This window comes from Martes martes, assembly GCF_963455335.1.
Source record: "Martes martes genome assembly, chromosome: 11".
Taxonomy (NCBI): domain Eukaryota; kingdom Metazoa; phylum Chordata; class Mammalia; order Carnivora; family Mustelidae; genus Martes; species Martes martes.
Window position 1 is genome coordinate 70,099,391 of NC_137899.1, and position 16,482 is coordinate 70,115,872.

Consider the following 16,482-nt stretch of genomic DNA (forward strand, 5'->3'; position numbering starts at 1 on the left):
TAGAGTTGCATTTTTGAGGAGGTAACTTAGAAGCTGAGTTGTTCAACATCATCAAGTATTAACTCTGCTGGTGATGTGTTAGATGGCTAGAGAATATGAAATCAACTAAAGAGCATTTATCTTCTCTCTGAAGATTTACAATCTTGAATTAATAGGAATCATAGAGGTAGTGAGTAAGGCAGCAAGGATGATAACCAGTTTGCTGAACTGTTAAAATATCAAATTCCTCACCAGGTGGTAATAAATAGCAGCTATTTCCAGAACTGCTCTATTTGCTCTACCCTGCCTGTCCTCAGTATCACCTCCACACCCCTCTTCTGTGGGCCCCAGAATTCCCTATTTTCTAGCAACTAAAGGGTCATTGCCCTTATGCACTCAATATTTTACATATAATCCCAGGGGATGCCCTTTGTCAAGAGACAAAATTTATAAGCCTTGAAATGGTAATGACTATTTAGTAAATGGGAGTTAAAAGGCCAGAGCATGAAATAGAAGTTGGGGAATAGTGAGAAATGGAATTGATAAGGGTCCAACAGAAGATTTTAAGCAGATCTCCTTTTAAAAACAATACTTTTGATTGTACATAAGTACTCACTGATATTTGTTGAATGTGCTATGATCCTGAAGAATTGTTTGTAACAGCTGCTGTTAATATGCATGTTTTTTTTACCCTTACTCTTTGCATTCCTGACCACTAAGGAAGATTGCATCTACATTTGCAAGAATAAATATAGACTCGTATGAAGGAATTTACTGCCTTACCTCTGCAGTTAGAGGATCTATTATGTCATTATCACCCCACTTTGCAATTGGTGATTTCAGTATTTATAGAGGTAAACACGGAAAATCATTGGGAGGAAAAAAGGTTGGTCAAACAGGAATAATTTTTTCATTTCAATCGGAACATTTTACCAAATAGTGACTGAATACTGATGAATAGGTTTATTCATGGATGTGAACAGGCAAGAGATCACGCAGAAGTTTTTATTTAAAAGGGCTAATAAGAAAGCTTTAATTATATGGAAATATTGATAGAATTGGTTCTCCTTACTTTAATTCCTTGCTTCCAAAAAAATAAAATAAAATATTCCTCATTAAGGGAGGTACAGGTTAAATGATTAATACCCAAAACAGTACCTGAGCAAATCAGTTTTATTTTTATATCACAGTTTACTGTTCTTCTTAACCAGCAGTCACTGCCTTGTACATACTGTCAATTACAATATAATTCCCATCACTGTATGTTTCTTCATGTTCTAAAGAGTAAATGACATTACTGAATTACTTTCATCAAATATTAATTTTCATATTCTCTCAGCAGCAAGCACCAAAATTAAAACCCAACAATCGATAGACTAAGTACACATAACAAATTCCCTGTAAGACATGGGAATAAGGTTTTCCTATTCCCAAAGGTCTGTAATTTTTTGGCATTGAGCAATAGGGTATTACAATTAAACACAAAATCAGTTGCTATTACTATGTAATATTTTAACACTTTTTCTTTAATAATGCGGATCATTTCATTTGAAGCAAACTTTGCCCTTCCGAAGGTTCTTCCTCTCCATCCCTTCTGTAATGGGTGGTTTTGGCCTGCCAATGCCAGCAGCTGAGGGAGTTTCATGCCATCATTCCTCTTCTCTCTGAACTAGCAAGCGCTCTGGAGGAAGAACAGATTCCAGTTTCTGCCAGCGCTCTGGAGGCCACAGGATATGTGTAGCATGGGCATGGAGAAGTCCTAGGGAAACCTGAGCCCATGAGAGACACAAAGAAAGCAAGAAATTATTTTATCAGAATTACTATTTCAAAGAAGGAATTTGATCCAGGTCTGAAATTCCTTGGAAAGATGATGATTAAAAATAGTAAACAGTTATATGGTACTTTTGTAGGTGATTTATGTACCTGAATGCCTTTAAATCCTCACAACCACTGGAGGTAGTTATTAGACCCATTTTGCATTTGAGAAAACTAATATTGGTTAAAGAACTTGCCAAAAGTCCTACAGCGACCAGTTAGTTGGTGGAGGCTGACTTCAGGGCTGAGCTGTCCAACCCCACGGTCTGCAACCTTAACCCCCATCCTCAGTTTGCATACACCCAGGGTGCATAAATCTGGTTTGCATTCTCAGAATTTCCTATGGAGTTACCAGTATTTTAGGGGGACTTTACTATGTGGATAAGTCAGAGATATGAAAAAAAATATTTTTTTATGAAAAGCATTGTCCCATCTACCGGCTGAGCAGCAAGAGTTAGATTAAAGTGAGACTAAAGGCCTTTCTTGGAAACTACATGGAGCGACGTGGAACTAGTGATCACAGAGGGAGGTGGAAAACTAAGGGAAAGCGGCTTTGGAGGATAGGAATCAAGTATAAAGACAACAGATGGCAAAGAACCCCCATCAACAGATATGTGCCTGGTTTAAGAGGAGGTCACTAGAGGGAAGCACTGAAGGCTGAACCCTGAGAAGGAAGGAGCCCTTAAGACATAGTAGGTCTCCCTAGGGCCATCAGCTGCAGTGGGCAGAAGAATGCAGGCAAACCTGTTTAAAGTGCAGATCCAGGAAGGCCCTATTCTCAGATTACCCTGCAGTGAAGCAAGGTCTGGAAACCTGTGTCTTTTGTTGTTGATGCTGTTGTTGTTACTATTGGGTAATGTTTTAATAGTAGTTAAAAAATTTAAAGTACACTTAGCACACATCTATGTAGTGCTAGCTATAAACCCGATACTATGGGTCCACTTTTTATTTTCAAATGTTTTTCCTATCAATTGGAGCTCCATAGAGATTAACATATAAGACTGCTTTCATTGAAGTACTATTTACTAGCATATGCATTCGAGAAATCACATTGCATAGAGAGTCAAAGAACTGGATGTCAGGTGAGGGACTCTAAAAACATAACTAGAAACACTTTTTTTAAACAAACTTCACAAAATCTTGGAACACAAATAAGCCCAATGGCTATCAAGAAGCCCAGGAGCCCAATAAAGGAATATTATTTTGAAAATCAAGTTAGTTGCTTACATTTTGTTGCATTTGTTACTTTCTCCTTGTATGCCTGTCTGTATACATATACTTTTTGTATTGAACCATTTGAAATTTGCTGATATTCTGAATTTACCCCTAGTATTTCCATGTGTCTCCTCAGAACTCTTGCCTATATAAACACATTGCCAGTTCTTAACGATATAATATTAATGTATAGCCAATATTCAGAATTTTCCAATTGCCCCAATAATGTTTTTTATAGCTGTTTTTTAAATTCTTAGGGATTTATTTATAAATTTATTTATTTATTATTTATTTATAAATTTATATGGATTATTGCATAATCCATATCTTAATCTCTGGAAGGTATGAATATGCAGTGCTACAGAGCAAAGAGGATTAAGGTTACAGATGGACTTAAGGTTGCTGATCAATCAGTTGATACCAAGATAATGAGACTGTCCTGTAACATTCCATGAACCCAAATATAATCACAAGAATCCAAAAATGTAGATGAGCTACGCAAAAGGGTTAGAGTCAGATAGAGATGTTATAAGGCTGGATTTTGAAGATGGAGAAAAGGACCTTGAGCCAAGGAATGCAGGTGGCCTCTAAATTATCCCCTAGAGCTTTCAGAATAAATGCAGCCTTGCTGATACTTTGATTTTAGCCCAAAGAGATACATATTGGACTCCAGAACTGTAAAATATAAATATATATTTATATATATTTAAATATATAAAATATATGACCTCCAGAACTGTAAAATAAAGGTTGTTTTAAGCCGCTATATTTGTGGCAATCTATTATACTAGCAGTGGGAAACTAATACAAGAAATACATACAAATTGCATTCCCATCCACTACCACACCTCTAAAAGATGAACTGTTTTCATTAGAATATTTTTCTTATTTCCCATTTTTTTCCCTCATACCAAAGGTAGAACACTACATTCACGTTTGCACCTAGCTTTTATTCTCACCAGTATATCCTAGAAACCATTTCCTAACACTTCATTGAAAGGTACCCTATGGTTTTTACAACCCCTCTCCCCTTAGTGATTCTAATTAACCTCATTGGGAATTCAGGATCTAAATTTGCCACTTAGCATCATACCCAGAAAAAGCAAGCTTAACTGACTTTAAAGAATCCTTTGAATATATTCTGGAATATGCTAAGTAACCATTTCAATCATGTTAACTGCCAGGAGCCTAGATCTAATGGTCTGTCATAGTGAACTTTTTATCTATTTTTGTTTTTGTTTGGGCTCAGTGGAACTATAGGACAGCTGGTCTCCATCCTCTCCACAATAACCCTTTTTAGATTTGATAGCTGCTACTTGGTTGTTCCTCAAGCCTTTATTTGCTGTTCCAAGTTGTTTAACTTTTCTCATATGGTTGATTTGCCAGGACTTCTGCCAATCTATTTGCTTGCTTGCTTGGTGATTCAATTTTTTTAAAAATCAACCTTCATTTTACTAAAGCCTAGGATTCTTTTATTCCAAACATTAGGTATACAACGTGCTTCCTGGGTGGGTGGGGGGGAACCTCACAGATGTAGAGTATTATTGTTTAAAAGTATGGTATGGAGGGCAAAATTTAAAAATTTCTTTAAGAAAGACTAATAAACAGTGCCTATGTATTCTAGCGGTCTTGTCACAGATCCTTATTAGTATGTATACAGACATGCAGAGAACATAGAGAATACACAGAAAATTCAGAAGTAAAAGAACTTAAAAACTAAAAGCTATACCTCAGCTATAGTTTTGGGTTCCACACATACTGTATTAAGTGGAGTCTTACAGAGAAACAGAACCAATAGGATATGTGTTTATACACAGAAACAAATTTATTTAAAGGATTTAGCTCGTATAGTTATGGAGGCTTGGTGAGTTTAAAATCTATCTAATGGGGAAGGCCAGAAGACTCAGCAAAGAGTTGCAGTTTAATTTCAAAGGCAGTCTGCTGGCAAATCCTTTATTGCTTGTGGGAGGGCAGCCTTTGGTTCTATGCAGGTCTTCAACTGACTGACTGGATGAAGTCCACCCACCTATTGGAGAACAAAATGCTTTACTCAAAGTCCTCTGATCTAAATGTAAATCTCAGCCCAAAATACCCTTAAAGAAACCTTCAAAGGGGTGGACCCCATGGCCCATATAAATTGACACATAAAATTAACTATAACACCTGACAAATATAATCCTCCTCCTTACTCAGTGTCACACTCCATGCTTACTACACCTAGGGCAGTGTTCTGAGTGACTTAGGCATCCTGATGCATTTAATCCTCACAATAACTCTGTGATGTAGATTCTATTATGGTCTCCATGGTGGAGGAAACCTGGGCATAGAATGAGATTTTTTGAGCTGAAGTGTATACCTTCTGCCCCTTGAACCTCTTTATCAGGATCCATCATAATACTTATTTTCCAAATGAGACACTTTGACCATCAAAGATCAGGTCAGCTTCATCATATTGCTGTCCCACATACTTCCCTGAAACACCTAGATTAATCAGAAGGAAATTACTATTAGGACCTGTATTGTTTTCTGCAAAACTCATATGTTGAAGCCCTTGAAGCCCTAACCCCCAGTACCTCAGAATAGGACTGTACTTGCAAATAGTTATCTCTTTAAAGGTTCTAAGTTAAATGAGGCCAATCAGGCTGGAATTTTGTTAGAGGAGGATAGTAAGACACATAAAGAAACAACAGGGGTAAGGTAGGGACACAGCAAAACACTGGCCATTTGTAAGCCAATGAGAGAAGCTTCAGAAGAAACACTTGACCTTGGACTTCTAGTCTTCGGTACTGTGAGAAATTTTCTATTGCTCAAGCCATGCAGTCTATGATATTTGGTTATGGCAGCCCTAGCAAACTAAGAGATGAAAAAAAGGGAATACTGGGTTGGAAGCTAGTTCCCTAAGATGTGCCAATACTCATTCAAAATTGGGAAACAAAGAAACACGTTGAAGAAAAGCACTTATTAAAAAGAGAGATGCTTAAGCATGTATAGGCATACCTAGTTTTATTAAGCTTGGCTGCAACACTGTGCAGAGCAAGTCAATCAGCACCATTTTCCAACTGCATTTGCTCATTCATGTCAATGAAATAATGGAAGCATTATCAAAATATGACAAACTTCTCTATTATATTTGTTATAGTGATCTGTGATCTTTGATATTACTACTGTAATTGCTTTGGAGCTCTACAAACTATGCCTGCATAAGATGCCAAATAAATAGACGTTGGGTGTGTTGTGACTGCTCTAATGGGCTGGTTGTTCCTCAACTCTTTCCCTTTCTGCAGACCTCCCTATTCCCAGAAACATAGCAATATCAAAAGTAGGCCAGTAAATAACCCAAAAATGGCCTGTAAGTGTTCACATAAAAGTAAGAGTCACAGGTCTCTCACTGGAAATCCAAACCATAAATCCTTAAACTTAGTGAGGAAGCATGTCAAAAGCCAAGGTAGGCCAAAAGCTAAGCTTCTTGCACCAAACAGCCAAGGTGTGAATGAAAAAAATTAAAAGAAATTTCAAAAACCTACTCCCATGAACACACAAATGATACGAAAAGTGAAACAGCCTTACTGCTGATGTGGATAAAGTTCTAGTGGTCTGAATCCAAGCTCAAACCAGGCACAGCATTTTGTTAAGCCAAAGCCAGACCAAGGCCTTAACTCCTTCAGTTCTATGAAGGCAGAAAGGTGAGGAAGCTGCAGAAGAAAAGTTTGATTTAGCAGAGGTTGGTTCATGAGGTTTAAGGAAAGAAGCCATCTCCCTAAGGAAAAAAAACAAGGTAAAGCAACAAATTATCCAGAAAAGGTATCTGAGATCATTAATGAAGGTGGCTACCCTAATGAACAGATTTTTCAGGTAGATGAAACAGTCTTCTATTGGAAGACAATGCCAGCTAGCTTTTTCATAGCTAGAGAGGAGAAGTCAGTGTCGGTCAGGCTTCAAGCTTTGAAAAGGCTATCAAATACCACTACATACTATAGAGAAATTGTTCATGAAAATAAGAGCATATTGATGTGACAACCTTCACTGTTGTCTTAAGTAACTCCAACAGCCAATTCAAATCTTCAACCACCACCAACCAGCCATCAACACTGAGGCAAGACCCTCTACCAACAAAAAAATATGACTTTTTGAAAGCTCAGGTTATGATTCATTAAAAAATATCTTCTAAAAGGCTGAAGTATGTACATTGCAATAATGTTGTATCTAAAAAACCAAACTTAGGGACGCCTGGGTGGCTCAGTTGGTTAAGCAGCTGCCTTCGGCTCAGGTCATGATCCCAGCATCCTGGGATCAAGTCCCACATCGGGCTCCTTGCTCGGCGGGGAGCCTGCTTCTCCCTCTGCCTCTGCCCGTGCTCGCTCCTTCTCTCTCTGACAAATAAATAAATAAAATATTAAAAAAAATAAAATAAATAAAAAACCAAACTTAATACAGTATAATGGAAACTTAACTTTTATATGCACTGAAAAACCAAAAAATTCATTTAACATGCTTTATTGTAATATTCACTTTATTGCAGCAATCTAAAACAGAACCATAGTATCTCTAAAATATGACTAAAATTTTCTCAATAGGTTAGATTACTCTGACCAACCAATGTAGTATTTTACTGGGACTTGACTCTTCCCTATGTTTTTTTGTGTCCCATGTTTAACTGTGTCTCCTCTTCAATGCACTCGCAACATTTTTAGGCATAAGGAATCCACCTTTATGGTAAACTTTAGAATACAACAGAATCATATTAAATCATTATAATCCCTTAGCAGATCATTGTGTTTTTAGTGTCTGCTAAATGAGAAAATAGTTCCACATATATTAATGGGCCTCTTACAATAACTCGGTTGCCCACAGATCAGGAATCAATGATCTAGAATAGTCTATTTTGATTGTGTACTCTACTAGCAAAAATATTAGAGAACTGACTTCAATATTTAAGAATTTTATATATATATTAGCTATATAACTAGTTATATAATATATATATACATATATATAAGAATTCCATAAAAACCAAATGTTAGTAAAGTTTAAACTCCTACTTGTTCAATTCAAGAGTTCTAATTTTTTGTTTTTGCATCCAGGGGATCACTATACACACTCTTTGCCTATTCCTGCTCCCCTCTGCTCTAGGAAACACCAAAATTACTAGCTGAAAATTGATCAGTGCTATTAGTCAACTAGTTTGTTTTATCAACACAATGCCAAGGAAGCACATGGACTAAATTTGCAGTGAATTGCCCGTTTTTGATTGAATTGGCTCCACTGAGAAGTTATGTTGGCATGTGGTAAACACAGCCTTCATGAGCACTGACTTTTCTTCAGGTGCCAGAGGCACAGGTGTGTGTTGCTATGGTTCCCACCACCCCCTATTCATAGGCCTATAGTTTATGGAGCACCCTCCCAATTCTTGGCTTCAGGACACCTTCTCTTGAAGGAAGAGCTTGCAAAAATAAGGATAAGCAAAGCACAAGAGTCTAAAGGTAGGATAGAGGGAAAACACAGGAAAGAAAGAAGAAGATGACTGTAAATGGGAGCAAAGACTTTTAAAAAAAGATACTCAGAACTAGAGCCAGGGTCATAAGAGGATCAGGATGAGAAATGAGAAGAAGCACAAAAATTCCTTGGATTAAAATATTTTCCAAAAGAAAATACAAACACATTTTATATGCAGTATAAGCAAATAAAATATGTCTGTAATGAATTTACTTAGCAGTGTAAGGAGAAAAATTTCCACATAAACAAGGCAGCAGTCAGATGATATTTATTCTATAATATTAAATTACCTACAATTACTTTTGAAAGTCATATCAAACTGCAACAATATTAGAACTGGGAAGAACACTGTTTAAAAAAAGGGCTGGTTTGCCAGAGCTTAAAGAGGTCAGTCAGCTTTCCACTCTGCCATCCAAAGCCCTTATTACCCACATCTTTCCAAACTTACCTGCATGATATCTCAGTATGGAAGTTCTACCAAAGGGCTTCTTCAAGGTACACCTAAGAGCACATGCCTTGTTCACCTACCTGCTTCTGATGACTGCTGTACTGTTTGTAATCCCCTTCCTCATACCCCTAGGACCCCCCTGTAAAACCCACTTTAGTCCAGATTTTCCACAGAGTCCTTCCCAGCCACCCCAGTTCTCATCCATTTGTTCCTCTTTGCCCAAGGAACTGAGGCCTGGTGTTGATCTACCCAGCATTAGGTACTTAAAAACAAATGGGGAAAAAAAAAAAGAAAAGAAAAGAAAAAAAAGGACCAAGGGCCTCTGGCGAATATGGCAGAATAGAAGACCCTAAACTCCCCGCCTCCCACTGATGCAACTAGATAGTTCTCGCATCAGTGTAAATTACACAGGAAACAATCTGGAACTGGCAGAGTAGACTCTCTGCAGCTAAATGTAAAGAGGAGGCCACATCTAAGAGGACAGGAAGAACAGAGACATGATTGGGAGCTGAACAGACTTGCAGGGATTGTCCACCAGAGAGACGGACACCTTAGGCATTCTCCCTTGGGGAAAGGAAAGAAAGAGACTATCACAACAAGTACCCCAGGCATGGAGAACCCTCATGGGGAAGATGAATTCCTGTAACATTAAACTTTGAAAATGAGAGGGGCCAAATTTCATGGGTTCTTAAAATAAGGGGGGCTGAACACCTAGAACTTTCAAAATCAGCAGGCTTTGCTCTGGGGGAACAAGAAAGGCTAGAGGAAACTGAGTCCATGCCTCACAACAAAGAGCCTGCAGAGACACAGCACAGAAGCAGCAGTTTGAAAAATGGCTCAGGTATAAAGCAGAGAGATTTGTTCAGTAATCTCAGAGCATGTGCTGGAGGAGTAGAAATCCTTGGGAAATTTCTCAAAAAAGAAAAGTGCTGGCAGGAGCCATTTCCCTTCCCCATTTCCCAGCCTAGATACACAGGTATCTGTAGGAACCGGAGCCAACACTTGCTACCTAGTTTGCTAACAGTATGCTCACAAACCTCCATCCTTGTGCTTCTGCTAATCCACTCCCTCCAACCCAGCCTGCCTCGGTTTGGGGCAGCTGTAGGTCCCCTCTTGCAGGACACAAACTGTGAGAGAAGAGAGCAAGAGAAGAAAGGAACAGAACAAGAGAAATAACCATAAAACAAGTAACAAAAAGGCCATAAGTACACCACTATCAATAATGACTTTCAATGTACATGGACCAAACACTTCAATCAAAAGACAGAGGATGATGGAATAGATTTTAAAAAGAAAAGCAAGATCCATCTATACCTTGCCTACCAGGAAACTCATTCCAGACCTGAAGATACCTGTAAGTTCAAAGTGAAGGGATGGAAAAGTATTTTTCGTGCAAATGGAAGTGAATAAAAGAAGTGGAGTTGCAATATTTATATCACAAAATAGACTTTAAAACAAAGACTCTAAGAGACAAGGAAGAACACTATATAGTCATAAAGGGAGCAATCGATAAGAAGTTACAACAATTGTAAGTAAGTGTGGCACCCAAATACATAAAGCAGCTAATAACTAACATAAAGCACCTAATCCATAGTAATACAATAGTAGGGGACTTAACACCCACTGACATCAAGAGACAGATCATCTAAACAGAAAACCTAGAAGGAAACAGTGGCTTTGAATAATATACTAGACCAGATGGATCTAGATGGATCTGACAGATATATTCAGAGCATTCCCACCCTGAAAGAGCAGAATACACATTCTTTTCTGGAAAATGCTCCCTGTGCACTTGAACAGATCATGTATTAGGCCACAAAACGAGTCTCAACAAGTTAAAAAAGACTGAAGTCCTATCATGCATCTTTTCTGACCACAATGCTGTGAAATTAGAGATCAAACATAAGAAAAGACCTGGAAAAAGCACAAATACATGGAGGTTAAAAAACAGGCTACTCAACAATGAATGAGTCAACCAAGAAATCAAAGAGGAAATAAAAAAAATACATGGAGGGGCGCCTGAGTGACTCAGTGGGTTAAGCCTCTGCCTTCGACTCGGGTCATGATCTCGGGGCCCTGGGATCCAGCCCCGCATTGGGCTCTCTGCTCGGCAGGGAGCCTGCTTCCCCCTCTCTCTCTGCCTGCGTCTCCGCCTACTTGTGACCTCTCTCTGCCAAATAAATAAAATCCTTTAAAAAAAAAAAAAATACATGGAGATAAGTGAAACTGAAAACACAGTAGACCAAGGTTTCGGATTGCAGCAAAAGCTGTTCTCAGAGGAAAGTTGATACCAATATAGATCTGCCTACCTCAAGAAGCAAGAAAAATCTCAAACAATCTAACCTTACACACAAAGGATCTGGAAAAAAACAAAAAACAAAAAACAAAAAACCCCAAACCCGCAGAAGTAAGGAAATACTAAAGATTAAAACTGATAAAACCAGGAGCTGGCTCTTTGAAAAGATCAATAAAATTGACAGACTTAACCCAGACTAAATTAAAAGGAAAAACAGAAAGGACTCAAACAAAATTACAAATGACAGGGGAGAAATAATGATCAATACCATAGAAATACAAAGGATTATAAGAGATATTATGAAAAATTGTATGTCAGGGGCACCTGGGTGGCTCAGGGGGGTTAAGCCTCTGCCTTTGGCTCAGGTCATGATCTCAGGGTCCTGGGATTGAGCCCCACATTGGGCTGTCTCCATAGCGGGGAGCCTGCTTCCTCCCCTCTGCTTGCCTCTCTGCCACTTGTGATCTCTCTGTGTCAAATAAATAAATAAAATCTTTTAAAAAATTATCTGCCAACAATTGGACAACCTAGAAGAAATGGGTACATTCCTAGAAACGTAAACTCCAAAAACTGAAGGAGGAAGAAATAGAAAATTTGAAGAGACTGATAACCAGTAATAAAATTGAATCAGTAAACAAAAAACTCCCAAGAAACAAAAGTCCAGAATCAGACAGTTCACAAATGAATTCTAGCAACATTTAAAGAAGGGTCAATACCTATTCTTCTTAAAATATTCTAAATAATAGAAGAGAAGGAAAGCTTTCATATTCATTTTATGAGGCTAACATTCTCCCTGATACCAAAACTAGATAAGGACACTACAAAAAAAGGACAACTATAGGCCACTGTCTCTGACGAATATAAATGCAAAAATCCTCAACAAAATACTCACAAACCATATCCAACATACATTTAAAAAAAAAATCATTCACGATGAACAAGTGCAGTTTATTCCTGGGATACAGGGATGGTTCAGTATTTGCTAAATCAATCAATATGATCACATCATGTCAACAAGAGAAAGAATAAAAACCGTATGATCATTTCAATAGAGGCAGAAAAAGCATCTGACAAAGTACAAGATTGATTCATGATTAAAGCTCTCAACAAGTACGTCTACAGGGAACATACTTCATTATAATAAAGGCCATATATGAAAAGTCCACAGTGAACATCATACTCAATGGTGAAAAACTCAGAGCTTTTCCCCTAAGGTCAAGAATGAGACAAGGATGTCCACTCTCACCACTTTAATTCAACATAATACTGGCACGTCCTAGTCACAAGAATCAGACAAGAAAAAGAAATTAAAAGCATCCAAATTATCAAGGAGAAGTAAAACTTTTTTTTTTCTTTTGCGGATGACATGATACTATATAGAGAAAACACAAAAGACTCCACCAAAAAACTACTAGAACTGATAAATGAATTCCGTAAAGTTGCAGGATACAAAAATGAATATACAGAAATCAGTTGTACTCCTATACACTAATAATTAAGCAGTAGAAAGAGAAATGAAAAAAAAATCCCATTTACAATTGCACCAAAAACAATAAAATGCCTATGAATAAGCTTAATCAAAGAGGTCAAAGACCTGTGCTTTGTAAACTATGAAACATTGATGGATTTACAGAATATTGTTAAAATGTCCACATTACCCAAAGCAATCTATAGATTTAATGCAGTCTCTATCAAAATACCAACAGCATTTTTCCAGAATTAGAACAAGTAATTCTAAAATTTGTAAGGAACCACAAAAGACCCTGAATAGAAAGAGAAATCCAAAACTGCAGGTATCACAATCCTAGATTTCAAGATAAACTACAAAGCTCTAGTAATCAAAACACTATGGTATTGCCATAAAAGTAGACACAAAGATCAACAGAACAGAATAGAAAGCCCAGGAATAAACCCATGAATATATAGTCAAAGTAATCTTTGACAAAGAAGGCAAGAACATGCAATGGGAAGACAATCTCTCCAGCAAATGGTGTTGAGAAAAGTAGACAACTACCTGCAAAAGATTGAAACTGGACCCCTTTCTTACACCATATACAAAAACAGAATCAAAATGGATAAAAGACCTAAATGTGAGACCTGAGACCATAGAAATCCTAAAGTGAGAACAGGCCCTAATTTTTTTTGACATTGGCTATAGCAACATTTTTCTCAATGTATCTCCTGAGGCAAGGGAAACAAAAGCAAAAATAAATTACTCGGACTACATTAAAATTAAAAGCTTCTGCACAGCAAAGGAAACAATCATCAAAACTAAAAGGCAACCTGGTGAATTGGAAAAAGATATTTGCAAATGACATATCCCACAAAGGGTCAGTATCCAAAATATATGAAGAGCTTATACAACTCAATACCCAAAAAACAAATAATCTAAGTTAAAAATGGGCAGCAGACATGGACATTTCCCCAAAGAACACATCCAGATGGCCAACAGACACATAAAAGGATGCTCATCATCACTTATCATGAGAGGAAGGCAAATCAAAGCCACAATGAGCTATCACCTCATACCTGTAAAAATAGCTAAAATCAAGGAGATAAGAAACAAGTACTGGGAAGGATGTAAAGAAAAAAGAACTTTCATGAACTGTTGGTGGTAATGTAGATTGGTACAGCCATTGTGGAAAGTATGGAGGTGCCTTAAAAAATTAAAAATAGAAATACCATATGATCCAAAAATTCAATTTCTGGGTATTTACCCAAAAAAAAATGAAAACATTAGTTTTCAAAGATATATGCACCCCTATGTTTATTGCAACTTCACAATATCCTAAATATAGATATGTTTTTGATGCATAATTATTGTGCTTGATTATAGAAGTTTCCCCAGACTACGCTGGAGTGTTATATATGATATTGTTTGCAGACACTCTTGATAGACACTGATATCACCTTTCCAAAATCTAAAAGTCTGAAGTCTGAAACACATTTGCCTTCCAAGGTTTGAGATAAAATATTATCTTTAAATATATGAAAAGGTGAATATTTATTAAAGAGGATAACTGTAATCAGAGTTATGAATTTAATCCTGGGCAGGATGGGCACTCTGCTAGAAGCTGGAAATATACACAATAAAGATGTTCCCTGTCCTCCAGGATCTCATGATCTGGTGGGAAGGACAGATGTTTCAACAAACCATCAATGTACAACCTGACAAGCAGACATACAAAGGAACTAAGTACCTTGAGCAGAGACTGTGGCCAACCCTTAGGAAGGCTCCACTGAGGGGGTACATTTCGGTGGCTCTAGAGGATATTGAAGACTTGCCTCTCCTGAAGGCAGATTTTCACTCATGACAATCCCTTGCCAGACTTTTTATCTATAACACTCTCCAAGTCTTGCTTGCCCTCCACTGAATTTCAAATTAAGACAATGTGATAGGTTTATACAACCCAATATTTTGCAATGAAAAAGTAAAGCCATATGCTTTACAAAAGGCTCAAAATGAGATTCTCTCTTTTAAAGTCCTCATTCTAGCACAAGTGTTTTCCTTCATTACCAACAATTTTAACTTTAATCATTTCAAAGCAATTTTCCTGTTCAAGACTTAGCTTTAATCAGAATGCATTTTCAGGTCACTTCATGGCCTCTTCATGATTCTCTCTAGATAACTACAGAATCATGCATAATCATTCTAGTTCCCCCAAGACACCTTCAGTAAGTAGTTAGTTCAACATTTTATGCAAAAATAGATACAAAACAGGCCCCTAGGGGTATCTTCAGCTAATTTTCATGAATTAATTTCCCAGGATTAATGTTTATGCACCACTCTCTTCACCACATAATCAAATCACTGGAGTTGAAGTGTTCTAACTCCTTATTTTGCAGCTTGATTAAACAGGTCATGAAATACTTGAATATCATTTGGATAGTTAGCAACTCAGTATCCACAATAATCTATAGTAGTTGGATGACATTACTGATGTCTCATTGTTTACTTGTGTTCTCTCTAGTAGCTGATGTCCCACATCCTATTTTTACGTAAGAGATAAAACAGTTCATGTAAATACATGAAGGGAGAGGTGTGAGACTCTTTGTTGTTGACACTGTTTTAAACCATATTTAGACCAAGTGGACAGGCATCTACAGGAATAGACTAGTTTGCCTCGATATGAGAATTCAGGACAACAAGGTAACTGATTTCCACTGCCAGTCCTGCTGCCATGGTGGATGCAGCCACTCCTCTGCCAAGGTTACTTTGGTTCACTGGGTGGTTGGCATCCATCTCTCCCTGCTTCCCATCCTTTTTTATTCCTTCTTTCAAAAAGAATGTGAGGGGATTTACAGAATAAACAACCAGGAACAAAAGAAGGTAAATAAAAATGTTAACTAAGGGTCAAGACAGTTGCTGTGGAGAGCCCCACACTTGGTTCTTAGCTATCCAAGAGCGAATGTGAAGAAAGAAACATGCTAACTTACACAGTTCTCACAGGACCAGATGCAAATTGTCCTCTGATTCAGTTTCTGCAAGCTCTTTCTCACACCAGATCCCCGACAGCATACTCTAAGTATCATGATGGACTATGTCACTGCCATAGGTTCCCCCAGAAAGTTACAGCAGAATTCACCTTGCAGGCAGTTGGGTGAATGTTGTTCCTCAAGAGACTAAGGCAATGTAGTCTTGTATCTAATCTAGGGATCTAACTTATTCCAATGGTAGGAATTTACCAGCTGGAAGCCTGGATAGATAGCATACCCTTTAAATCATCTTTTCTAAATTTTATGCCCTCAACTGTGTTCTTCCACAGGATCTATTCTGGGCTCAGCCAATTGGATGCCCACATATGGGACTCTGAACACGGAGGGAGCGATGCAGAGACTCGGAAACCCTAAGAGTTACTGGCAGAGATATGAATGCCAGGAAGTGTCCAGTGATACAAATTGCCAAACTCATTGCCCTGCTCCCGGGTGAACATAAGGGTACCTTATGTTGCTAACTGTCCAATTCCTCTGCCTGGTTTTAATGGATTATTCAGTATACTTCCAATAACACCTTTTCTGCTTAAACAAGTCAGGATAAAAAAAAGAAAGCCAGCATGGCTTTGTGATTTTTGTTGCAAGATAACTGATTGATATGCTACCATGAAAATACTAGTAAAAGAATGTTGATAAGGATATTTGGAATTAATTCTAAGTACTAATTCCAAAGGTGATGCAATCAAGGCTCAGAAATGTTGCCTACAGGTAGGGACCTAGTTAGTTAAGGCTGGGATGCAAA

General features: G+C 37.7%; 1 protein-coding gene across 3 annotated transcripts in view; it reads right to left on the reverse strand.

Annotated features, from left to right (window-relative positions):
- Nucleotides 1-971: 971 nt before the first annotated feature.
- IMMP2L (inner mitochondrial membrane peptidase subunit 2) overlaps nt 972-16,482 on the reverse strand; it is an 860,098-nt gene continuing 844,587 nt past the window's right edge. For all 3 annotated transcript variants that reach the window (XM_080819140.1, XM_080819139.1, XM_080819141.1), the window contains one exon: nt 972-1,748. In XM_080819140.1, coding sequence (XP_080675266.1) covers nt 1,629-1,748 — 120 coding nt within the window. In that variant the 3' untranslated portion in view covers nt 972-1,628. The remainder of the gene's footprint in view (nt 1,749-16,482) is intronic.